Source organism: Chiloscyllium plagiosum, unplaced genomic scaffold, assembly GCF_037043375.1.
Source record: "Chiloscyllium plagiosum isolate Xiang-an unplaced genomic scaffold, Cpla_swu_hap1 HiC_scaffold_49, whole genome shotgun sequence".
NCBI lineage: Eukaryota > Metazoa > Chordata > Chondrichthyes > Orectolobiformes > Hemiscylliidae > Chiloscyllium > Chiloscyllium plagiosum.
In genome coordinates this window covers 4,209,481-4,234,636 of record NW_028270187.1, presented here as the reverse complement: position 1 = coordinate 4,234,636, position 25,156 = coordinate 4,209,481, and the positions used below count along the sequence as shown (strand labels likewise).

At 43.5% G+C, this 25,156-nt stretch overlaps 1 protein-coding gene and 1 long non-coding RNA gene across 3 annotated transcripts; one reads left to right on the top strand and one right to left on the bottom strand.

The window, feature by feature from the left end:
- Positions 1-566: 566 nt before the first annotated feature.
- Positions 567-885, bottom strand: LOC122548129 (histone H4). Its single transcript, XM_043686682.2, has one exon. It carries the CDS (start codon positions 876-878, stop codon positions 567-569), a length of 312 nt encoding a protein of 103 aa, XP_043542617.1. The 5' UTR covers positions 879-885.
- A 269-nt stretch (positions 886-1,154) lies between these two features.
- On the top strand, positions 1,155-22,637 carry LOC148135406 (uncharacterized). 2 transcript variants are annotated; one of them, XR_015755155.1, is made up of 4 exons: positions 1,159-1,322; positions 6,406-6,513; positions 18,528-19,059; positions 22,244-22,637. It is a non-coding gene; the product is annotated as an uncharacterized LOC148135406 (long non-coding RNA). The 2 variants fall into 2 exon arrangements; XR_015755154.1 differs by lacking the exon at positions 22,244-22,637 and having other exon boundaries at positions 1,155-1,322.
- Positions 22,638-25,156: the final 2,519 nt, after the last annotated feature.

Sequence of the window (25,156 nt, the reverse complement as noted above, 5' to 3'; positions counted from 1 at the left end):
CGGATTTCAAAATGCCCGCCGAATTAACCGTCTCAAACCCTGAAATAAAATAACATATTAAGATAAATTACGCCACTCGTCCGCAACTCAGATACTTTATAATAATCGACTAAAGCCGAGTTAGCTGTTAGCGGGATGATTGCCTTATCTGTCTGTAACAGGCAGGAGGAAAGGCTGAGTTTAAAACAGCCCAGACAAACTGAACAGCCGAACGTCTACCCGCCGCGAATCAATCTAAATAACCCCGCCGATTCAAACGTCTTGTACCACGATAAAATTATTTCAGCCGAAACACAACTTAATGGCTGCCTGAACGGTCTGTAACAGGCACATGGAAAGAGTAGGCTATGAAAAAATCCACTGTGTCCCAGCATCAAAATTCATGAAAGTATCGTTTCTGAAAGGGTCATGTCTGGGCAAAATGACAAATGACACGTTATAGAACCGTTACACTATCCCCTCCCAATTTGCTGCCTTCCCCGTCCTCAGGTCTCCGCTCTCTATCGGAGGGTTTGGGTGGCTCTGAAAAGAGCCTTTGGGTTCGCTGGAAAAAGGTCGCTTTATGCTCAGCCGCCGAATCCATAGAGAGTACGGCCCTGGCGTTTCAGAGCGTACACCACATCCATGGCGGTGACCGTCTTGCGCTTGGCGTGCTCAGTGTAGGTGACCGCATCCCTGATCACATTCTCCAGGAAAACCTTCAGCACCCCGCGGGTCTCCTCGTAGATCAAGCCCGAGATGCGCTTGACCCCGCCACGGCGAGCCAGGCGCCGGATGGCTGGTTTCGTGATGCCCTGGATGTTATCACGGAGCACTTTGCGGTGCCGCTTCGCTCCGCCTTTTCCCAGGCCTTTACCTCCTTTGCCTCTTCCAGACATCACGCTTCTTCACTCCAATCGCTGCCGAATGAGAACCGAGCTGCCTCCCCTTCCCTTTTTATACAGCCCGGCCCGACCTGACTGAGAAAGAGCTGACAGAGAGTGAGGGGCGGGTCCGGAGAGGAAACTGAGTGACAGACAGAGCAGGGAAATGGCTTTGATCATCCAGTTCCGCCTCCAGCTCACTCCCGCCCCAACTGTATCTGGGACTGAACTTTTTCTCCCCAAAGCTGTTCCTGACCAGAGGAGCGCATGCGTGAGGCCCTCCCCCAGCGCTGCCATTGAGGAGCATTTCCTCAGTGAGTGCAAGAGGTTTGTTTGAAACAGACCGCAATGGAGAGATCAGCGCCCAGGGAAGCGAGGGAACAGCAGGCTCCTTCCAGCAGCACATCGGGATGGGAGCCTGGGACACAGAGGGGGCTCCGAGACCGGGATTGATTCGGGGTGAGTCCAGGTTCTCATTCAGGGGGCTGTTTGTAAGAGGCCGAGCGGAGCAGGAACTGGGCCCGGAACTTGGAGTGAGCGGGCTGGGGGGAAGAGAGAGGCCTTTCTCGGGCTGTGTGTGGGCCTGCTGAGGGAGGCAGAGCGGGAAGGAGCTGCTCTGGGACATTCTTGTGGTTTTTAATCCTCTGAACCCTGTTGAAATTTCATTCTGTTTCCCATTGTTTGTTGAAAATGTGCAATCAATAGTGGAATCGCAGACCGACTGAAGGAATGGGATACCCCTCTAAAAGGACAAACATATGGGTCTTGGTAAAACATTAGATATCGCGCCGTTTTTCCTCTCTCCAACAGGTAGTATATTGGGAGTTGGATATTGAACTGTATTAGCATCCCGGTGGTGAGTAGTCCCATTCATGGAGCTGTGCAGTTGTTGCTCAGTTTCTAGGTCTCACTCAATTGGTATCGAATCATATGAAAAACAAACACAATCTAACGACAAGGTGCAGCGCGGCACAACTCATGTCCTGCTGGTGAGAACAAGGAATCATTGAGTCATAGAGATGTACAGCATGGAAACAGACCTTGCGGTCCAACTCGTCCATGCTGATCAGGTATCCTAACCAAATCTAGTCCCATTTGCCAGCACTTGGCCCATGTCCATCTAAACCCTTCCTATTCATATACATATCCAAATGCCTTTTAAATGTTGTAATTGTACCAGCCTCCACCACTTCTCCATGCCCCTTGTGATTTTATGAACCTCTGTAAAACAGTTCAAACCTATTCCGCCTCTCCCTATAGCTCAAATCCTCCAACCTGGATGAAGCACATTTACATGGAGTTTATCTGTGACTGAGAAGGACAGAATTAATCCTTTACTGAATAGTTCTCAGATACAGAGATGACAATTAAATGTGAATTCCAAACAATCTCTGCAAAAGTCTGAGTTTTTCTCACTCCTAAATGACCTCCTCGTGGTAGCTCATGCGCTATTCGACACCTCCCTCTATAAACCACTGGCAGTACAACTCGATAAACTTCTGCATATTTCTCATCAGCCTGAACATGTGATGGTCTCCATTTCCTCATTAAGATATTATTTTTGTAGATGCAGGGATAGATTCACATTCTTCTGTGTATGCCTTTTGATACAATTGCTTTAAATTTGCTTAAGATTTAAGCTAAACATGTCTGCTTTATCATCTGTGTGTTCCCGGTTTGTCTCAACCATCTGATCCAAGAGGGTCTCTGCTAATTTCACTTCAACTTTCTTATCTGTACTCTTTGATCTCTTCTGTTTCAACTGCTGACTGTGACTTTGTCACTGCACAGTCAGGAATAATCCCAGGATATATGTCCAGCAATAATTCAGTTGCCTGAGTTTCCATTGGCTGTTCAACAACAGTCGCCAGCACTCCTACCGGTGAATCAGCAATATCATTATCAAGAATAAATTGTATTCCCGGAGCTGAGAGTTTGTCGATTACTCCGACCACAACTTCTCCACTCTTCACTGGACACTCTAACTTCACTTCTCACAATTCAGCGTTTCTTGTCTCAACATGAATTCCCGTTACTGGAACCTTTTTCTGGCAATAGTCCTTCAGAGGTGCATATCTCCTCATCTTCTGGCATCACAGATTTAGAGGATCTTTGTATCTCTTAATGTTGTAACCACTTTACCTGCTCCTCCTGGCCTATGCGAGTAAACCTTACCTTCAGAGGTGGATGGTTTAAGAAGATCTGGCACCTCCAACCAGCTTGTACATTCTGGTGCAGATTTCGAACCTCCATTGTGCTTTCTGTTACCTCTCCAATAAAATTCACTGGCTTATCCTGTTTCCTACATCTGGCTTCCCAGTGTTTTTCCTAACCACCAACACTGATTTATGTAGCCTACTGTATTGCAGCAAAAACACCAGAGCTTTTTAACTTCTCTTTCCCCTTCAAGAGTTTCCTTTTCACTCTGTGGTAAGTCATCCTTATGATCTTCACCGAGATCAATTCCTTTCCATGTGAGGATTTTTCTTGTCCTCAATTTCTATCCCTCATGGATTGAAATAGTTTTGGAAGCCAAAGTTTGACTTATGGACCAACTCATAACTATCAGCCATTTCAGCTGCCAATCTTGCCATTATAGCTCTCTGCTCTTCCACATGAGTTTTCACTAATTCACGAAGTGCCAATTTCCAAAGGTCAAACTCCGTCTCTTTCTTCTTTTCCCTTCTCTCCTTTTCTCTCTCTCCTCAGTCTCTCTTCTGTATTTAATCATAATTCAAAAGATTTTGTTTCTGTCGCCCTTTCCTTCTGTTTTGCCTCTAACTCAAGTTGCTGAATTTTCCACTGAATATTCGCCATCTCTAAAGATTCTGATGGTGTTTCCAAAAAAATGTAAATGCTGAGCTACTGCTGTAATTATCTCTCCTTTCCTCATGGAAGGACACAGCCTCAATCCCAGATTGTCTGCAATTTCCAGCAGCTCACCCTTAATCACCTTTTGTAAAAGCCCCAAAATCACTTCTTTCACCCCCACAGAAAACTCTTGTTGACTGAAAGAGTCATTGCTCTCCCAAACACTGTTTAAACCAACTGAATTCAAAACCCAGAACAAAAGACACTAACACCTACCACTCACTGCCTTAGAGTCCAACAACCCTAATCCGAAATCAGAACTACAGAACAAATCCTGCAAAGAGCCCCCAAACTGGTATAGACCATGCCAGAGTCCCTCAAAACATTTCAAGTAGCCTGGACCCTAATTTTGCTAGTTGGTTTAAGCAGGTGTAACGTGGATATTCCAGAAGTGATGTAGCTGGTCAAACCATATTGTTTTAAACAAAACAGAATTTATTTACAAGATTATCAAATGAAACACAAACAAATGCTCATATGTCTTATAAGAGAACAGAATGCTAAAAAAGTTAACCTATCCGAAAACCCAACAGATTATACAAACTTAACGATATTGTTCCCAATACTTGCAACAATCCCCACAAACACCCTTTGGCACAAAAAGGTAAAACCAACACAGGGTCTTACAGGAGAGATGTCAGAGAGAGAGTACCAGCATGGACCTGCTTCTTTAGGTTCAACAGCTTTTTCAATTGCCTGACTGCATTCAGTCAACAGCCAGACAGCCAAAAACCAAATCAAACCAGAGAAAAGCTGAGCTGGGAAAACTGGGCCACTCCCCTTTCATTGTTCAAGTGTTCTTTTTAAACATTTGGAAGCCTTTTGCCTGAAGTATTACCTGTTAGCTATAATCAAAATGGCCCTAAAAACCCATCAAGTCAGACTTTTCAGAGCCTGTGTCTTTTACAAGATTGTTAAAGGAGCAGCATCATCACAGCAAACTGGTCCAAAAAGTAAAAGCTGTGGGATACATGGTAATGTGGTGAATTGGATGCAAAGTTGGCTTAGTAACAGGAAACAAATGGTAATGGTTGATTGCTGCTCTTGTGAATGGAAAGTTGTTTCAAGTGGTGCTTTGCATGGCTCAGTGCTGAGACCTCTGCTGTTTGTTTTATACATTAATGATTTGGACTTGAGTGTGGTGGACGAATTTGTGAAATTTGCAGGTGACACAAAAATTGGCCGCGTAGTGGATAGTATAGAGGATAGCTGTAAGCTCCAAATCTATCATAGATGGTTTGGTGGATTAGGCAGAAAAGTGACAGATGGAGTTCAGCTCTAATAAGTGTGAGGGAATGCATTTTGGGAAGTCAAACAGTAAATGGGAATATAGTGAGACACCTTGGTGTGCAAGTACACAGGTCCCTAAAGATAGATGGGGGTTGTAAAGAAGGCACATGGAATGCTCTTCTTCATGGGAGGAGGGATGGAATACAAAAGTAGGAATATAATAATGAAACTGTATAAGGCACTGGTGGCTACAACTGGAGTATTGTGTGCAGTCAGGTCCCCACATCACAGGAAGGACGTCATTGCTCTGGAGAGAGTGCAGAGGAGATTTACTGGAATGTTGCCAGGGCTGGTGAATTGTAGCTATCGGGACAGATTGAAGAGGTTGGGGTTACATTCCTTGGAACAGAGGTACCATGATAAAGGAATACTAAATAGTGAGTTACTAATGAAGGAGCAGAATGCCGAAAGCTTGTACTTTCAAATAAACCTGTGTTGTATGACTTTTCATGAAATAGTGAGAGGAGAGATGAGAGGAACCTGTTTCCTTTGGCAGAGAGTTCAAACACCATGGATCATTGATTCAAACTAAGTGGCTGTAGAATTAGATGATATGTGAGGAAAAATGTGTTTTATGCAGAGTGGTGGGTATCTGGAATTCGCTGCCTGATTTGGTGGTCATGATTCTTAAAGAGGAGAGACTTGACGAACAATTCGGGTCTTTTTCAATATATAATTTCAGTTACATCACACTGGAAACTTTTGCTATAAATTCTATGTCTTACACTCCACAATTATCTGATGAAGGGGCAGTGCTCCGAACACTAGTGCTTCCAAGTAAACCTGTTGGACTAAAACCTGGTGTTGTGTGATTTTTAACTTTGATTTGGTGGCGCAGGTAGAGACCCTAAACTCTTTTAAACAAAAATCCATGGACCTGCACATTGAGTTCTGTAAACTGCAATGCTATGGGCTGTGACAGGAAGGTGGGATGAGAAAGGTGTCTTTGGGTTGGCATGGACAAGATGGGCTGAATAGCCCCCTCTGTGCTGTATTATTTTTATGATTCGATACTTATCAATTGGACCCCACCAGTCTCTGCAGTTTGAATATGTAAACATATTGACCATGTAATGAATGTTACAGTTTGATAACTACACTCTCACATTCACCAAGCCGGAACTGGCAGGTATAGATCAATAACTGAACTCACATACCCACTTGCATCAGGTAGTCCCATTCATGGATGTTGTTTAGTTTCTGGATCTCACTCAATTGGTCTTAGAATTTTAAGAAAAAATGGACAAGGAGCAGCTCAGGGCAGGAGTGGAATCATACCTGTGGTTCTGTTTAAATTTTTGGCTTTAAACAAAAAAATCCTAATGTTCATTAACTGAATGTTACATTGATGTTGCCAATAACAACTGATATTGATTTACAGGAGGTGTCTCTTCTGTCTTCCTTCAGGCAAGTACTCAAAGGACCAAGACAATGTAATATTCCCTCGGTACAGAGCCAAGTGTGACCAGCGGCTTCGAACAAACAGCAGGTATGTTACTGCTATCAGAGTGAAGAACATCCTTTCCACAGTCACAAAGTGGATGGAGTCAGGTTCACATTGAGCTCCATTTCCGGAGAGATATGTTCAAACCAAGAGTCAAACACCACCAAGAAAATAGAATTTTATATTATTTATCTATATTATCAATGCATGCTGCCCATTTCCTATCAATTTGAATGAATCCTCATCTGAAACATACACTGTTTTAAATCTGAACATAGAACGGTACAACACAGGAATGGGTCCTTCAGCGTATGATGTCGTGCCGAACTTGACACCAAGTGAAATTAGTCCCTTCTGACTGCTCTTTGTTTATTTTTAAATCCCTTCAATACCTTTATTGTATCTGCCTCCATCACCTCCCCCAGTGTGATCCACTCCTAACACTCTTTATGTTAAAAGAAACTGCACCTTCGGTCTCCTTTGAACTTTCACCTTATATGCACGCCCCTTTGTTTTAGACATTTCAACTCTTGGATAAAAATTCTGACCTTAACCATGCATCTCAATTTTATAGACTTCTGGATATAGGTTTGCTGGCTGAACTGGAAGGTTTGTTTTCAGATGTTTCATCACCACACTAGGTAACATCATCAGTGAGCCTCCGGATGAATTACTGGTGGTATGGCCCGCTCTCTATTTATGTGTTTGGGTTTCTTTGGGTTGGTGACGTAATTTCCTGTTCATTTTCTCTGGGGGTGGTAAATTGGATCCAAGGCAATGTGTTTGGTGATGGAGTTCCGATTGGAATACCATGCTTCTGTGTGTGTTTGTGTTTCGCCTTTCCTAGGATGGATGTGTTGTCCCAGTCAAAGTGATGTCCTTCCTCATCTGTATGTAAGGATACTAGTGAGAGTGGGTCATGTCTCTTTGTGGCTAGTTTTCTGCCTGTTTGTCCAATATAGTGGACACATAAATAGAAAGCAGGCCATACCCCAGTGCTTCATCTGGAGGCTCATTGATAATGGTACCTATTATGGTGACAAAACATCTAAAAACGGAACTCCCAGCTCAGTGAGAAAACCTGGATCCAGAACATCAACTTGAGCTACAACTCTTCTCAAAATGTTACAGTCTTCTATTCAGTCAGCCTTCAGCCTCTGCTGCTCAGAAGAAACATACCCAGGTTTTTCTAGCTTCTCTTTATAGCTCATACCCTCTAGACAACATTCTGGCAAACCTCTTCTGCACCCTCTCTGAATCCTCCACACCCTTTCTGTGATGTGGCGACCACAACTGAAAAATCACGCAACACCAGATTATAGTCCAGCAAGTTTATTTGGAAGTACTAGTTTTCAGAGCGCTGCTCCTTCATCAGGTAGCTGTGAAACAGGATCATGAGACACAGAATGTATAGCGGAACATTCCAGTGTCATGCACCTGAAATGATATATTGAACAAATCTGAATTGTAAAGTCTTTTATCCTTTAGAATGGGTTGCAGGTTTCAGTTCATTAATATATACATCCCAGAACTTCTTTTAAGTCACATTCTCAAGATGACTTCAGGTTTTATTTTAAAAAGGGTGACATCCCAGCTCAGATAATGTATTAAAGGTGTGAGGTTAGCGTCTGCTTGTATCCCAATCTTGAGTCAGACTGGTTCTATTGCCAAAGTAGGAATTTATAAAACATTACATGGATTGACTGCCTGCAGATTGTGCTCTTTTTGAGCAAAATAGAATGTATCTGCAAATATAATTCTGCAAATGCAAATTCACCACATAGACTTGCGTGTGTGTGTGTGTGAGTGAATGAGTGAGTGTATGGAGTGTGAGTGCATATGCGAATGAGTGTGTTTGTGTGTGTGCACGCTTGATAAAGTGTGTGTATATGAGTGTGATGGTGTCAGCCTGTGAGAGGGAGTGTGCATAGGTGTGTGTAGAGGGTGTATGTATGTATATATGTATGAGGGGAAGTGTGTGGATGAGGGAAGGTCTGCATGAGTTTGTGTGTGTGTGTGAGTGAGAAATTGTGTAGTGTGACAGGAACCCAAGGTCCCGATTTTAGGCTGTCATCATGGGTTCTGAACTTTACGAAGGATACTTTTCACATCACATTAGAGGTTAACAAATAGACGATGCTGTTAGTTTGAACAATCGTATATGAAGTAGATAGGGAGTACGAATATTGAAGGAAACATTTCAGCTATCAGTAACTAAGAAGGGCAGAAATAATGTTTTGTCACAAAACCAAGCATGATCCTAACCAAAGTCTTATAAAGCTGCAATATGACATCCTGACCTTTGTACTCAATGCCCCAACCAATAAGGCAGGCATGCCAGACACCTTCTTCTAGATACCACCCCATCTACTTGCATGGCCACTTTCAGGGAGTTAGAGACTTGAACCCCAAGATCCTTCTGTACATCAATGACTTTGAGTCCAGCCATTTCCAGTATACCTTCCCTTAAAATTTGATCTCCCGAAGTCCAGTATCTTACATTTTGCCAGATTAAAGTCAATCTGCCATATTCCTTCAGGCTATGTTCTGCTGTATCCTTTGACAAGCTTCTACACTACCCACAAGTCCACCGATCTTTGTATCGTCTGCATTTGGTAATGATAATTTTAATATTACAATCAAGGCGACAAATAGCTGATATGATTACTTTGGGCAACAGTATGTAAAATAGATATTGAGTACAAATTTATATTGAAGGAAACATTACAGCTGTCAGGAATTCAGAGCAACAGAATTAATCTTTTGTCATGTATATAGAGACGGCAATGAAATAATATGAATTCCATATGCATATTCCCTATCAAAGCCTGACATAGAATGATTAGTGTGTAGGTACGTAACCAAATGTTGCCCCCCTCAACACAAACACATGCACTCTGTCTCTATCTCTCTCTCTTTCTTTGACTTACGATGAGTTTCAAAACATACATCATCCTGACACCCGTTCCAATGTCTAACCGCCTTGCAGTTCCATTGACATTGCAAGTGACAGAAAATGTTACATTCAAAATGATTTCCACCCACAGATCCTTTGTCAAAAAGGGGGAGGCCGACAGCACAAAACCAGGCCCTTCAAAACTTGAGTCTTCACTGACCAAAAACAACTAGCTAACAATTTTCATTCTGGTCAGCTAACATCCATTTGCATAAATGTATCATGGTAGCAGAGGTGCTGCCATCCCCATCTTGTGGGTGGCATGGTGGTACAGTGGTTAGCACTGCTGCCTCACAGCCGCCAGAGACCTGGGTTCAATTCCCGCCTCAGGCAACTGTCTGTGTGGAGTTTTCACATTCTCCCCGTGTCTGAGTGGGTTTGCTCCAGTTTCCTCCCACAGTCCAAAAATGTGCAGGGTAGGTGAATTGGCCATGCAAAATTGCCGGTAGTTTTGGGTAAATGTAGTGGGGGTGGGTTACTCTTCAGAGTGTCGGTGTGGACTTGTTGGGCCGAAGGACCTGTTTCCACACTGTAAGTAATCTAATCTTTATCACAACATCTTTCTTCATATTGTAGTAGAAGAATTTGTTTAGTCTGTTTCAGTCCAACCAGAAACTTTTTTAAAAGATAATTATGTACTTCTTTCAAAATTAGTTGCAATTATCTACAAAGAGCTCTGCATTCCTCCTCCCCCTCCCGAGGATGTATCACAAAAAAGTGTGAAATCTTGCTGCAATTTTAACAATGCATCAATGGAATCTAATAACCACCCTTCAAAGCAGTGGGGGAAAAAAAAGCCAAAATTGGTGGGTTTGAGGAACTGCTCGCTTTATTTTCAAGCAGAGTTGAACAGTGTTGGTTATTCCATAAATTGAATTTTGCAGTTTACATATTCTGCACTGCGTGACAAAAAAATAAAAATCCTTTTCCTTTCCTCCTCCCTACTATAGAGTAACACAAGAGTACTGATAATGGTGCATCATCACACTACAGAGCAGGGTAATATTCTGTCTACATCAGAAAATAGAAGTGAATTAGCCAATTGTCTTTTCTGTACAAAGAACATTATGGTCAGTCAGCTCCAATGCAGTTGAATGGTTTGTCACTTAGTTGCAAATTGATTCAGTTTACATTGATTGTTAGTTCATAAATGTTCAGAAAAATACATCACTATGCACTGAAACAAAACATAATGACATTCTGAAGATGAACATTTTATATCATTACTGCCTGTTAGATTCTGCAAGATACAAGATTCCTCCATTGACTCTGAAGAACAGCACAGAATCCTCTCTGTTGCAGTGTGTTACATTTTCACTTGCACATAATTCCTACAGGCACTAACAATTAAAGAACTTCGGCTGTTTCCCATCCACTACAGGAGACATGAACTGAGATACAGACTGGCAGCACAAGAGTAAACTCACTTGCTCTCAGCCACTGGACGCTGAAAGGAGAAGAATAAAATTTGGCCTCAATTATTTCCAGTTATGAATTGACTCTCAACATCACTGATCACAGCTGAGGATATGCAGTGCCCAGCAATGCCTGATAAAGTCTACTATACAGGCATGCACACACAATGTAACAATAATCTGAGTCTGAAATGTAATACAAATAAGCATCTATGAAAAGAGTTTATTTACAGAGTTTATGCTACACTCAGACACAAACTCACAACTGAACATAAATGAATGAGATCAAGTAAATGTCCAATGAATCCTGTCTCGAGCTTGAGGATTCTCCCTTTAAAAAAACACCCAGAACTGAACACAAACATGATCTGACCAATGATCTTTGATTGAGATTGTGGGAAACATATCAAAACTAGCACTATAGTTATTAAAAGTAAAATGACAGCAGAACCGATGTCAAATTGTCCTTTCCATTTAGACGCTGACAATGAGTGGATGAAGTTCACATTCCCAACAATTACTACAGAACTGATGTATAAGAGAATGTCCCAGTAGAGGCATAATAGGCTGAATGGTCTGCTTCTGAGTTGTACCATAACAGTGATTCTAATTTTAATGAGAAAAGAGAGGACATGCTGTTGTTTTGCATACTGGTATGGAAAATATCAGACAGAAATGGACTGACATGCAGAATAAAGCTCTTCCATAAAAAAAAACACCAACAATGTCTGGAGACAAATTGAAATTAAATGTCTCAGTGATACCACAGATCCTAGACTCTCTACACCAAACAGGAAATGTGTGACCATAATTCAGAATGGTCCTCAGAATAAAGCAGTTTCCCTTCCACCGTCGCCCTTTCTCCTCTCTCACCCACCCACCCCCACAAACTGACAGTCAATTCAGAAATCACAAAATGCAGGAAAGATTAAGACCCAGTCTCAACACCCTCATAACAACTACCACAGAATGTATTACACAGAGATAGAGAATTTTACTGGCTTCCACTTTGATACACAAGAGTAGACCTGGCAAATGTATGCTGATAACTACACACACATTCATGTCGCAGAAACAGACAAACAAATGATGACGACGGTTACTGTGATGCAAATGCGTGACTAAGAGTTTCCATCGGTCAGTGTCTGTTAACTTAAGTCATACATTCACATTGCAGTAACTGTTGGGGACAGATTAATATCTACACTCTCATTCACAAAGATAAAAGAGACAGAAACAGAACGATAACTACACTCCCAGTTTCACACAGCAAAAACTAACAAGTACAATATGATAACAACCTACTCTCATATTCACAGAGCAGAATCACAAAGGTACACATTGGTACCTGCACTGTTCACATTCACCAAGCGGAATCTGACAGGTAGAAATCGATATTTAAGTTCACATATTGACAAGGCAGAGATTAAGAGGCATAGATTGGTAACTGCATTCACATATTGATATAGGAGAAACTGACAAGTACAGATTAATATTGACAGTCTCAATTCACAGAGCAGGAACAGACTGGTAAATACATTCACATTGGGGAAACTGACAGGAGGGATTGATAGTTACATGTACATAGAAGAAACTGACGAGTACACATTCATAACTACAATAGTTATGTAAATGATTAGGAGTTGGGTGTTGAGAGCATAATCTCTAAATTGCAGTTGATACTAACTCAGGGAAAAGAGTAAATTGTGAGGATGATGCTGAGTGACTTCACAGGGGGATTGACAAGTTGGATAAATGGACAGACACCTGGCAGATTAATTCCAATGCAGAGAAATGTGAGGTAATACATTTTGCTAACAGAAACACAGAGCAACAATGCAAGGTCAATGGTACATCTTTGAGGGGAGCACTGGAGCAGAGGGACCTCAGGGTTCAAACATATCATTCTCTGAAGGTGGCCAGGCAAGCTGAAACCTTTGTGAAGATGACTGATCGGATCCTTGCCGTTATAAATAGAGGCATTGAGTATAAAGCTGAGGAAGTGATGCTACACCTCCACAAATCATTGGTCAGACCACATTTGTGTTTCGTTCTGTGTACTTTATTTAAGGAAGGAACTTCAAGCTCTGGAGAGTGTTCATTGAAGATTTACTAGAATGATAGCAGGAATGAAGGATTTTACATACAAGGAAAGATTAGTGACACTAGTCTCCTTCTCCTCGGAGCAGAGAAGATTAAGAGGGGGGACCTTATGGAGGTGTTCAAAATTATGAAGAATTTTGCCAGTGGAAAGAAGAATATTTTGTTACCACGAGTTGGTATGCCAGTAACTAGGGGTCACAATTTCAAGATTGTCAGCAAGAGAGCGAGGAGTGAGATGAGGAGAAATGTCTTTGCTCAGAGTTGTTAGGATTTTGGATTGTGCAGCCTGGGATCGTGGTGGAGGTCGATTCCATATGAGGTATGAAAAGAGAGTTGGATGTGTATTGACAGTGATGAAGTTAGAGGGCAATGAAGATAAGGCTGGAAAACAAGTTATTGCCACCACAATTGCAACAAAAGATGGAGAATACATTCAATTCATTGGCTCGTCTGCCTGGACCCATTTGCCAGCAAATCAAATGGATGCTAAAGTTAAGAATGAACAGCATAAAACTTCAAATCTCAGCCATCAATAGTTAGACTTTGCTACAATGAGATAAACTGACACACTGAGGGTTGGGAGAGACACAATTATTCAGATGGTTTCTCAAGACAAGTCCATCTTTGGAACTGACATCTTGCTGAGTGAATTGAGACAAAGCCTAGTCTAGTCACAGAAACGTGACATTGCTATGCCTTCTCTTCCTTGTCCTCCTCATTTGCTGCAAGGTAGGATTGTTATTGTTTGATTTGTGAAGCTTCACAGGCTTTCTTCTGTGCTGTCTCACGATGTCAGTGGAAGGCTGGTATAAGCATTTCCCTCTTCCTCTTAACACGGTTCCTCATTACCTCCTGTATCTGCGTGTCTCAGGGCAGCATGTGTGATGCAGGATGGTTGCTGCTCCACTTGGTCAGCCTGAAAAAATGCCAACACAGAAACGTAGTGGATGGGAGCAGGACCAAAACTGGTGGCATTGTGGACACAGAAGGTTATCTAAGAGTACAATGGAAATTTGATCAACTGGGACAGTGGGTCAAGGAATGGCAGAAGAAGTTTAATTTAGATAAATGTGATGTGTTGCATTTTGGTAAGGCAAACCAGGGCATGAGTTATACTGTTAATAGTACATGTCTGGGCAGTGTTTCTGAACAAAAAGACCTCAGGGGTGCAGGTGGATAGTTCCTTGAATGTGCATTGCAGCTCGACACTGTGGTGAAGGCGGCTTTTGGCATGCTTGCCTTCACTGGTCATAGCACAGATGACAGGAGTTGGGGCATCATGTTTTGACTGTTTAGTGAGGCCACTTTTAGAATATTATGCACAGTTCTGGTCAACTTGCTGTGGAAAGGATGTTCTTAAGCAAGAATGGGTACAGAAAAGATTTACAAAGATGTGACCACAACTACAGGGTTTGAGTTATAAGAAGAAGCTGCATAAGCTGGGAGCTCTTCTCCACGAAGCTTTGGAGGCTGAAGGGTGACCTTATAGATGTTATAAAATCACGAGGGGCAGAGAAAAGGTATATAGGTATGGTCTTTTCCTCAAGGTAGGGATGTCCAAAACTAGTGGGCATAGGTTTAAGGTGAGAGGTGAAAGGTTCAAAAGGGGTCTGAGAGGCAAACTTATCACACAGAGAGCAGCGCGTATATGGAATGAGCTGCCAGAGGAAGTGGTAGAGGCAGGTACAGTTACAACACTTCAAAGACATTTGGAAAGGTACATGGATAAGAAACGTTTCCAATTCCTAGAAGCTTGGCACTCATCCACTAATTCCATCAACAAACACATAGACCTGGACCCAATATACCGGCCACTACAACGGACAGCTGAAACTGACAACCGGAAGCGGCAGGGACAGGCCACTATAAATGCCGGAGGAAACACCACAGAAGCGCTTCACAGGAGGCTCCCAAGCACTGAGGATGTCACCTAGACAGGGGACGAAACGTTTGCAACAAAAACTTCCAGCTCAGCGAACAGAACCACAGAAACGTTTAGAGAGATATGCGCCAAATGCAGACAAACGGGATTAGTTGTATTTGGGATACCTGGTCGCCATGGGCGAGTTGGGCTGAAGGGACTGTTTCTGTGCTGAATGATTCTATGAAAATAGCTGAGAATATCAAACTTTGTCTGAAAGACAGAGTGTACAGGAGGAGCTAAGAATATCTGGGGTCATTATACAGACCAATTTCTCTTGGCAAATCACATGATTTGAACAAGGCAAAACCTGGCGCTGATAATGGTTATTTCTCTGTATTCTGAACAGGATGTGGCCATTTCTGCCGAGATGCTATACCGAAATGACTGGTTAGCAAGGTTATATCTCACGGAATACAGGGAGAACTAGCCATTTGGATACAGACCTGGCTCAAAGGTCGAAAACAGAGGGTGGTGGTGGAGGGTTATTTTTCAGACTGGAGGCCTGTGACCAGTGGAGTGCTACAAGGATCAGTGCTGGGCTCTCTACTATTTGTCATTTACATAAGTGATTTGGATGCGAGCATAAGAGGTACAGTTAGTTAGTTTGCAGATGACATCAAAATTGGAGGTGTCATGGTCAGCGAAGAAGGTTACCTCAGATTACAACAGGATCTTGACCAGATGGGTTGAGAAGTGGCAGATGGAGTTTAATTCAGATAAATGCGAGGTACTGCATTTTGGGAAAGCAAATCTTAGCAGGACTTATACACTTAATGGTAAGGTTCTAGGGAGTTGTTCTTTGTTCAGCAACAAAGAGAATTTGGAGTGCAGGTTCATAGGTCCTTGAAAGTGGAGTCGTAGGTAGATAGGATAGTGAAGGCGGCGTTTGGTATGCCTTCTTTTGTTTGTCAGAGCACTGAGTACAGTTGTTGGGAGGTCCCGTTGCAGCTGTACAGGACATTGATTAGGCCACTGTTGGAATATTGCATGCAATTCTGGTCTCCTTCCTATCGGAAAAATCTTGTGAAACTTGAAAGGGTTCAGAAAATGTTTACAAGCATGTTGCCAGGATTGGAGGATTTGAGCTATAGGGAGAGGCTGAACAGGCTGGGGCTGTTTTCCCTGGAGCGTTGGAGGCTGAGGGGTGACCTTATAGAGGTTTACAAAATTATGAGGGGCATAGATAGGATAAATAGACAAAGTCTTTTACCTGGATTGGGGGAGTCCAAAACTAGAGGGTACAAGTTTACGGTAAAAGGGGAAAGATATAAAAGAGACCTGAGGGGCAACTTTTACACACAGAGAGTTGTATGTGTATGGAATGAGCTGCCAGACGATATGGTGGAGGCTGGTACAATAGCAACATTTAAAAGGCATCTGGATGGGTATATGAATAGGAAGGGTTTGGAGGGATATGTGCCGGGTGCTGGCAGTAGGACTAGATTGGGTTGGGATATCTGGTCAGCATGGGTGGGTTGGACCGAAGGGTCTGATTCATTGCAGTACATCTCTATGACTCAATCGACTTGCTCAGCAAGAAGGCAGTGAAGTGTTTGCAGAGGGGTAGGAGTCAAGTGGAGAGCAGACTAAGAACAGCAGATTTCATTCCCTGAAGGACCATCACAGACAGGAACAGGAGAAGGCCATTCGGCCCCTCGAGCCTGCTCAGCCATTCAATAGCATCGTGACTGATGCACCATTCCTCACGGTCACCTTCCTGCACTTAACATGTCATCCTGAATTCTCCGACTGATCAAGAATCTATTTGTCCGAGCCTCAAACCTTCTCCCTGTCCCCACACACAGCTGTCTGTAGAAAGGAGTTCCAAAGACTCAAAACAGTCCGAGAGGAAATCCCTCCTCACCGCAGTTTTCAATTTTGAACTGATTAAAAATTAACTGCCCTCTTTTTCACTACAAAATAACTTATGTATTTCCTTCCTGATGTACGATTTGAGTAAGCAGTAAATAAAAAAATACACATTTTACCAATGGTGCATATCTCAATGAACTGGGAGAGGATGCACAGGGAGATTTACCACATATTGCCTTGGGCGATGGAGAGTTTCAGTGATCGAGAGAGAGATTGGACAGACCGGGGTTGTTGTCCTTACAGCAAAGTAGATTAGATTAGATTCCCTACAATGTGGAAATAGGCCCTTTGGCCCCACAAGTCCACACCCACCCTCTGAAGAGTAACCCGTCCAGACCCATTTCCCTCTGACTAATGCACCTAACACTATGGGCAATTTATAATGGCTGATTCATCTGACCTGTACATCTTTCAAATGCAGGAGGAAACCGGAGCATCCGGAGGAAACCCACACACACATAGGGAGAATGTGAAAACTCCACACGGTCGCCTAAGGCTTGAATCAAATCTGGGACCCTGGTGCTGGGAGGCAGCAGTGCTAACCACTAAGCCACCTTGCTGCTTATTATTTTTTGATTATAGGTGACTCCGAAACAGACACCAGTTTAGTTGTACTTAGTTTTCAGCATCCGAAAACCAAGAAACGCTAGTACAGGATACTATACATATATAACATACACACTTCTATAACATTTCTGGTTCAGTGAAAGTGGAGATTTTCTCTAGTTCGTATAAACCTTCAAAAACCCAGCCACTTTTGAACATCAAATGGAGTGAAGCTCTGTTCCCTGTTCCCCTGACCCCCTACCAATACCCGTCCATTTGGAGGGAAACCCTTGTGTCTGTGAAATTCGCTCCAAACCCTCATCATCGCAGTGACATCACTGTTTCTGTGCAACCTCTCATTAACAATATCCCACCAATCCAACCCAGACTATTTGATGCTGAACTAAAAAAAACACTCTGCATCCATACTCTAAATTATTGACTGCAAATTATTGTCCCTCATTTTTACTGCCTACATATATCGAGGCAAAACTTCCCTGTGTCATCCGCCTGTCAGTGGCAACTGGGACATTCACAGAGAAACATCGAAAATACTGGGAGGCTGCCATTCAATGGGATCATGGCTGATCACCCAACTTCGTCCTGTGCCTCCCCGCACTCTCCCTTTAGCCCTAAGAACTCTATCCAACTCCTTCCTGAACAACATTCAGTGTTCCGGCCCTGACAGCTTTCTGTGGCAGAGAATTCCACAGGCTCCCCACTCTCTGGTTAAAGACATTCCTCCCCATCTCAGTCTTGCCATGTCTCATTTAGACAGTGACCCCCTGGTTCTGGATTCTCCGCCTAGTCACCGGGAACACACTCCCTGTGTTTACTCTGTCTTGTCCTTGTTCAAATTTAATAGATTTCTATGAGATTCCACCTTAATTCTTCTCAGCTCTAGTGAATATCGTCCTAACCAGTCCAGTCTGTCTCCACCCATCAATTCTGCTATCCCAGGAATCACTCTGGGAAACCTTTGCTGCACTCCCTCCATAGGCACAATGTCCTTCCTCAGATAAGGAGACCTCAAACTGCACACAGGTCTCCAGGGTGTGGTCTCACCCTGTCCAATTGTCACAAGCCATCCCTGCTCCAGGACTTGAAACGTCTCTCTGTGAAGGTCTCCCTTATCTGAGCAAGGATGTTACACATTCTCTCTCTCTGCATTTTTCCAGAACTGTCTGTGTTTCTAGCCTAAAACATTAACTCTGTCTGTCTGTCTCTCTCTCTCTCTCCACAGATGCTGCCAGACCTGCTGAGTGTCTGAAGCAATTTTTACAGTGTTCATGTCAAGTCTTCAGCTGCACCCCAGTGAAGAACGAGCACGGATCATGGATGAAGAATGGATTACCTGGCACCGTGAGGCAGATGGAATTACTGGTCACATGAGATATTATTCCACTGGGACCCCTGTTGATCAAGAGACACTGTTATTGGCGTTGGTGCTGGGACTGGAAGGATTCAATGGCCAGCTCTGTCCTGTCTGAGCTCGAGATGCAATTCCCACTGGCATTGTTTAAGGGTTTCTGTTGAAAGTACCATTGAAAGTAGGGTCCAGTACTTTGGCTCAGTACACACTCGGGAATGATACGACTCCCAATCAGAACCTCCATTTTATTGGCGGTGGGGGTGAAGAAAACCCCAGCAACAGGAACTGGAACAAAACAAGAAAAAGAGGATATGAAAGATTGGACGCTGAAATTGTCTCTTTTTTTCATAGATGTTATCTTCGATGACAAGATAATAATTGATGGAAAGGAGAAATAAAACAAGTGAGATTTCACACCACCTATGTTGTAAAATCTATACTTCGAAAGATTTGTGTTAATATGGATGGCCAAATCATCCAACCATTGCCTGTCGATGTTCAATGGTGTTACCATCACTGTCCCCACCCCACTGCACTATCAACATCCTGGGAGTTACCGTCACTGTCCCCACCCTCTTTCCACTATCAACATCCTGAAGGTTACCGTCACTGTCCCCACCCTCTTCCCACTATCAACTTCCTGAGGGTTACCATCACTGTCACCATCCCCACTATCAACATCCTAGGGGTTACCGTCACAGTCCCCAACCCCACTATCAACATCCTGAGGGTTACTGTCACTGTCCCCATTCCCACTACCAACATCCCGAGGGTTACTGTTACTGTCCCCACCCACAGCTCACTGTCAATATCCTGTTGGTTACCATCACTGTCCCCAACCCTACACTAATATGAACATCTTTGATGTTACCATCAGCTTCCCCCAGCTCATATTGTCTAAGCTTCTACCTTTCTCTGATGGATTTCTTAAAAAGCAATTGTAGAATCAGAGGTCTACAGCACAGATCTTTGGCCGACTGAATCCATACCAGTCAAAAGCAACCAACTCTCTATTCTCTCATACAATTTTCCCAGTCATAGGGTCATACAGCATGGAAATAGACCCATCGGTCAAATGCGTCCATGCTGACCAGGTCTCATGAAACTAGTCCCATTTCTTTGCCTTTGGCCCTCATCCGTCTAAACCTTTCCTATCCATGTATCTTTCCAAATCTCTTTTCGAGGTTGTTATTGTACCCACTTCTACCACTTCCTCTGGCAGCTCATTCCAAATATGCACCACCGTCTGTGTGAAGAATTACCCCCTCTGGTAGCTTTTAAATCTTTCCCCTCTCACCTTAAACTGATGCCCTCTAGTTTTGGACTCCCCTGCCCTGGGGAAAAGACCTTGGCTATTCACCTTACCCAATCATATTTTTGCAGGACAATACAAGTGAAACTTCAAGGACCACTTAATCTGACTCTAGCCTTGGCATCATAAGTGCACATCTAAATCCTTCATCAACGTGATGAGGATTTCTGCCTCTCTCACCCTTCCAGGCAGTGAGTTCCAGATTCCCCACCATCATCTGGGTGAAAATGTTTGCCCCACATCCCTCTCTAAACCTCCTACCCCTTACTTTCAATGTATGCCCCTCCCCCAGTCATTGATCCCTCCATCAAAGGGGGAAAAGTTTCTTCCTCTCTTCCCTATCTACACCCCTCTTCATTTTATACATCTCAATCATGTCACCACACTCTCAATCTCCTCTGCTCTCAGGAAGACAACTACAGTCTGTCCAATCTCTCTCCAGTATCCAAGGAAACAGCCTGGTAAACCTCCTCTGCATGCTCCCCCAGTGCTATCACATTGCTCTGATAATGTCAATTTGTATAGAGTTGCTTAAAAACTCACCGATCACTGGAATGGCGATAAATTTGGTTAGAAACAGCACAGTGCTAATTGCCCTCTTGACTTTTGCTGATGTTGATGATTGTGTGTATGGTTCTGCAGTAGTTGGAATATTCCCAGTAAATCTCCTCACCATCCTTGTAGAAAATATATTGAATTGGGGTTGAACCGAGCAGTTTAATGAGGTACTGGCTCCCTCCACTACCTCATTTCCAGGTGGGCATTCAGCTCGAGGACTGACACAGGGATGCCTGTGGTTAAACCAAACTGTTAGGCACTTTTTTGAGGCAGGAATTATTTTTGTGTTCAGCAACAAACAGTACTCTCTCACCATACAGTCAAAGAGAGTCAGAGTCACTGAGAGGGTCATAGAGAGGCAGGGAGAAAAAGAGAGAGACATAGACGTACAGAGGGACATAGAGTTATAAAGAAACATAGTGATAGAGAGTCAGAGAGAAACACAAGATCACAGTGTCATCGACATTAATCAAAATAGAGAGTTAAAGCAAGTCATGGACAGTCAGTTACAGAGAGAGATGTACAGAGAGACGGAGAGAGACCTCGCGGTTTGTACAAGATCCCTCACTGTGAGGGGGAATCTTTCCTGTCCCCCCACCACCCCCCAATAACCACCATCCTGACCCTCGGGAACGGGACATGTTAACACAGTCCGCTCTCCTTCGGCGCTTTTCCTTCCCGCGTGGCCCCGGCGCCATTTTAGCTTCAGGCCCCGCGCGAGATGGCGGTTAACGGCCGCCTCATGCCCCAAGTGACCGTTAGCAGCTGGGTAAGTTCTTTATCCATGCCCCTGTGTTATCGGTATGTTTCTGTGCTGTGTGACTCTGTTTCTGTTCTGTACTGGTCTTCCATTTTCTTGCCTTCCCCCAGGAGCATTGATTCTTTGTTTTTCAAAAATCAGTTGAACTCAGCTTTGAACTCAACTACCTGATGAAGGAGCGCCGCTCCGAAAGCTGGTGTGCTTCCAATTAAACCTGTTGGACTGTAACCTGGTGTTGTGAGACTTTTAACCTTTTTACAGACTTTTTTGCATCCACACATCATTCCTGATGAAGTGCTCATGCCCAAAACGTTAACTCTCTTGCTCCTCAGATGCTGCATATCCTGTAGTGCTTTTGCAGAACTACACTTTTTGACTTTGACCTGCAGTCCTCACTTTCTCCACATCCAAATGTATCATCATTAAAATAATGCACCTAATTTCTACCCTCTTCTTTTTCCACAGCAAAGGCTATAACTTCACATTGTAAAATTGCAATTGCCATGTGTTTGCCAATTGAGACACAGACCTGGACCAACTTCCCCAGAGTCTGTCCCCTACCTGGATTCCCTTTCCTTTCAGTTCCTGCAAGTTAACAATTGAATCCCAGAATGATAAAAAGAAATGGAAAAAGGGGGTGAGAAAAGAGAGTGCGGGATTCACAGGTGTTTGCACAAAGGAAGGAAGTTGCAGTCCAGGGAGAAACTCAATCTTCATTGACAGAGAGGAGCAGCAAGGACAAGTGGAGTAAACAAAAGCAAGACAAGTAGTATATTAGCAAGAGCAATTGAGTTCAGAAGTGGGGATGTCTTCCTGCAGTTAGGACGTCATTGAATATACTCAAAGCTGAATTCATCTGATTTTTGAACAACAAAGAATCGATGCTACAGTTACAGAGTGTAAATATATGGCTTAGTTCGAGGCATTCAGAAGCCTTTAATGATGTATTTGTTTCAGTTGCTTATAGTGCAATGCTGTACATGGCCATTGACTAGCACGGTGTGTAGTGTGGCCCTTGTGTCTGCGAGCAAACGGTGGAGACTGTGTCGCGCGCAAGAGGAGGTCACGTGGAGACTGTTTCGCGGGCAGAAGGAGGTCACATGGGGTCAGACATCCGGGAATGCGAAAAGGCGGAGAATGGAGTCAGATCAACAGCCAATCAGAAGACAATCCCACTTCAGTGATTGCATGACGTTCTGTACTGTATAAAAGACTGGGTCAGGGACAGGAATACGTCAGACTTCGTGAACTGACACACTTTGCTGTTTGTCAGGGACGGGAAGACCTAGACCCAGAGCTCTGTATTCTTTATCCACCTGCTGCTAAAATAAACTAAGAGTTTGAAACCGAATATCTTCTCCTATTGCTTCATTGAAAGAACACGCAGGACTCGGCTCACACATAGACGAAAGTAAGCTGGTAGATTGAGCCAAAGTCCAACAATTTGGTGACCCTGACGTGATGAAGACGGAGAAGTGACTGAAAAGAGAGAAAAATAGAAACAATGGACAACTGACGTCTGATGACAACAACAAGCGGCGCCGCATAAAAAAAGATGAGCAGACACCTGTTTATATCGAAGTTCTGCATTTGGAGATACCAAATTGATTGTTGTCATTATACTGCAAGTGTCCTAGTAATAGTAAGTGGATAAAGTATTGTTATAATACGTATGGGTTTAAAGTCCCGTGGGGTTAGAGTCCCCATAAAAGCAACAAGGTACGTAAGTGTGAGGAGGTTTAAAGTCCATTGAGCAGGATCTCATAAAAGCAATGCTCACAAATTTTGGTTTATGATTGATGTGTTGTAAGTTTTGAAATTATATCGGGGAACTTACGGAGGGTGGCAGAAAAGCCAGTAGTGTCTCAAAGACAAAGACGGTGGTGTCTGAGCGAGAGAGAGTCGGCAGTGGAAACCTAACAGTGACAACGAAACTGCTGATCAATCTCGCTGAAAGGGTCAGTTGCTCGGGTGTACTCCATACAAACTGACTGGCCACCGGATTTGTCTCTGATTGGGTCGGTTGCTCGGTTATGTTACACCCAAACCAACTGACTACTGGACGGGGGGATTAAAAAAAACATATAAAATGGAAGGGGAATTTGATAAAGATTGTGAAGAATACAGAGGATGTTCTTCCAACTTAATGTTGCCCGTAAAACAGCAGTGGGGTAAAGCCAGAAGTCAGTTAGTCAGTGGGCTTGCAAAGAACAAACAAAAAACAATGATGGAGAAATATGACAAGGTTTGGGAAGAATTACAAAAACAGGGCAAAGTCCCTAAAGATGAGGAGAGGAAGAAATTGTCACCATTTTTAGGAAAAGCAGAAGAGCAAGCTAAACTAGAAGTAGAAGAGCACATGAAGGGAAAGAAAGGGTCAATATTGGTTAGAAGAAAGTGGACAAAAGAAGGCGGGGAGAAAGAAGAGAGGAGGATTCATCTGCACCACATGACGTTAGCCTGTGTAGCGGTAGAAACATTACAAAAAAGAGTAGGTGGTACCTCTAAAACAGAACTGACAAAGGAGACAGAAAAGGCAGGATCATCCGCGCCATTATATCCTAAACTGCCTGGGGTACAATCACCGCCCCCATATCCTGTAACACAAATGCCACTCATGTATGTTCAAGAAGGGGTGTTAGATGTGCAAGAGGTAGGAACAAGAGAGTACAACGTAGCAAAAGAGAGACTGGCGGAAGGCAGTAGAAGAAAGTATCAGAAAAGTAGAAAAACTAAGACTAGAAGCCGAACAGACAGTTAAGGAAGCCAGCAGGGTGATAATGACGTACAGCAGAAGCAAAGAACAGCCGAAACAGGGGAGACATTCATCAGTGCAAGAGCCAGATGCTCACTCGACACCGTATAGTGCTGAGAGTGAAAAGAGGGGAAGATTACATGACTCAGGTCAGTTACTAGATGACGGATTCTCAGACAGAAGAAGAAGAGAGTTGAGGGAAGAAAGAGACAGAGAGAAATTGGATGAGGAGGCGTCTCAAAATAGTATGGCAATTGAGGACGAAGAATCCCTGACAGATGATGACCCACATACCTACCCCGTCACTTTCACAGGCTCACTCAGAATGCACACGGAACACGGCCCTCCACTGAAGCCCCTCCCTGAAACAAGATATAACTTGCGTCAAAGCGACACATTACAACGACTCACAAAGTATCACCACCATCAAATGCCATTAATTTACAGAGGTTCCTATATGGGGGATGTTTATCAGTCCTTTACATTTACTGACATGAACTGCATCCTGGATAAAATGCCCCCACCCACGGAGGTAGTTGGGCCCTGGATGACTAAATTTTGCCAATATACACTAGGCCACAAGTTAGCTATGGGTGATTGGAGAGCATTGTTGGGCAAGCAATTGAGTATGTGGGAAATACAGCAGATTGAAGCGTCTGCGGGGACCACCTTACTACCTGATTCGGAACCGTTTGTGCAGCATGCCACCTGTGTGGGAAGGGCAATGAGGGATAGGTTTCCGATTCCACCGGGAGTGATGCACTCACTCACCTTCACAATGAAGGAGAGTGAGGACATGCCTGCCTTTTTGGCTAGGTGTAAGGGCACGTGGACAGATACTGCAGGGAGCCATCCAGGGTCAGGTCAGCTACAGACCACATTATTTAGGAATGCCGTGATGGCAGGGATGCCTAAGGAAGTAAGAGAGGCAATGGAGAGTAATCCCAACATCCCAGGTTGTTCTACAGAACAGTGGGAAAAACATTTGACGCACCGCATGAAGCGCCACAGGACAAAACAGGATAAAGATAAACAGAGCAATGAGTCAGCTCAAGTGCAGTTGCTGAAGTTACAGCTCGATGAGGCTAGAAGAAAGGCTAATGATACAAAGAAGG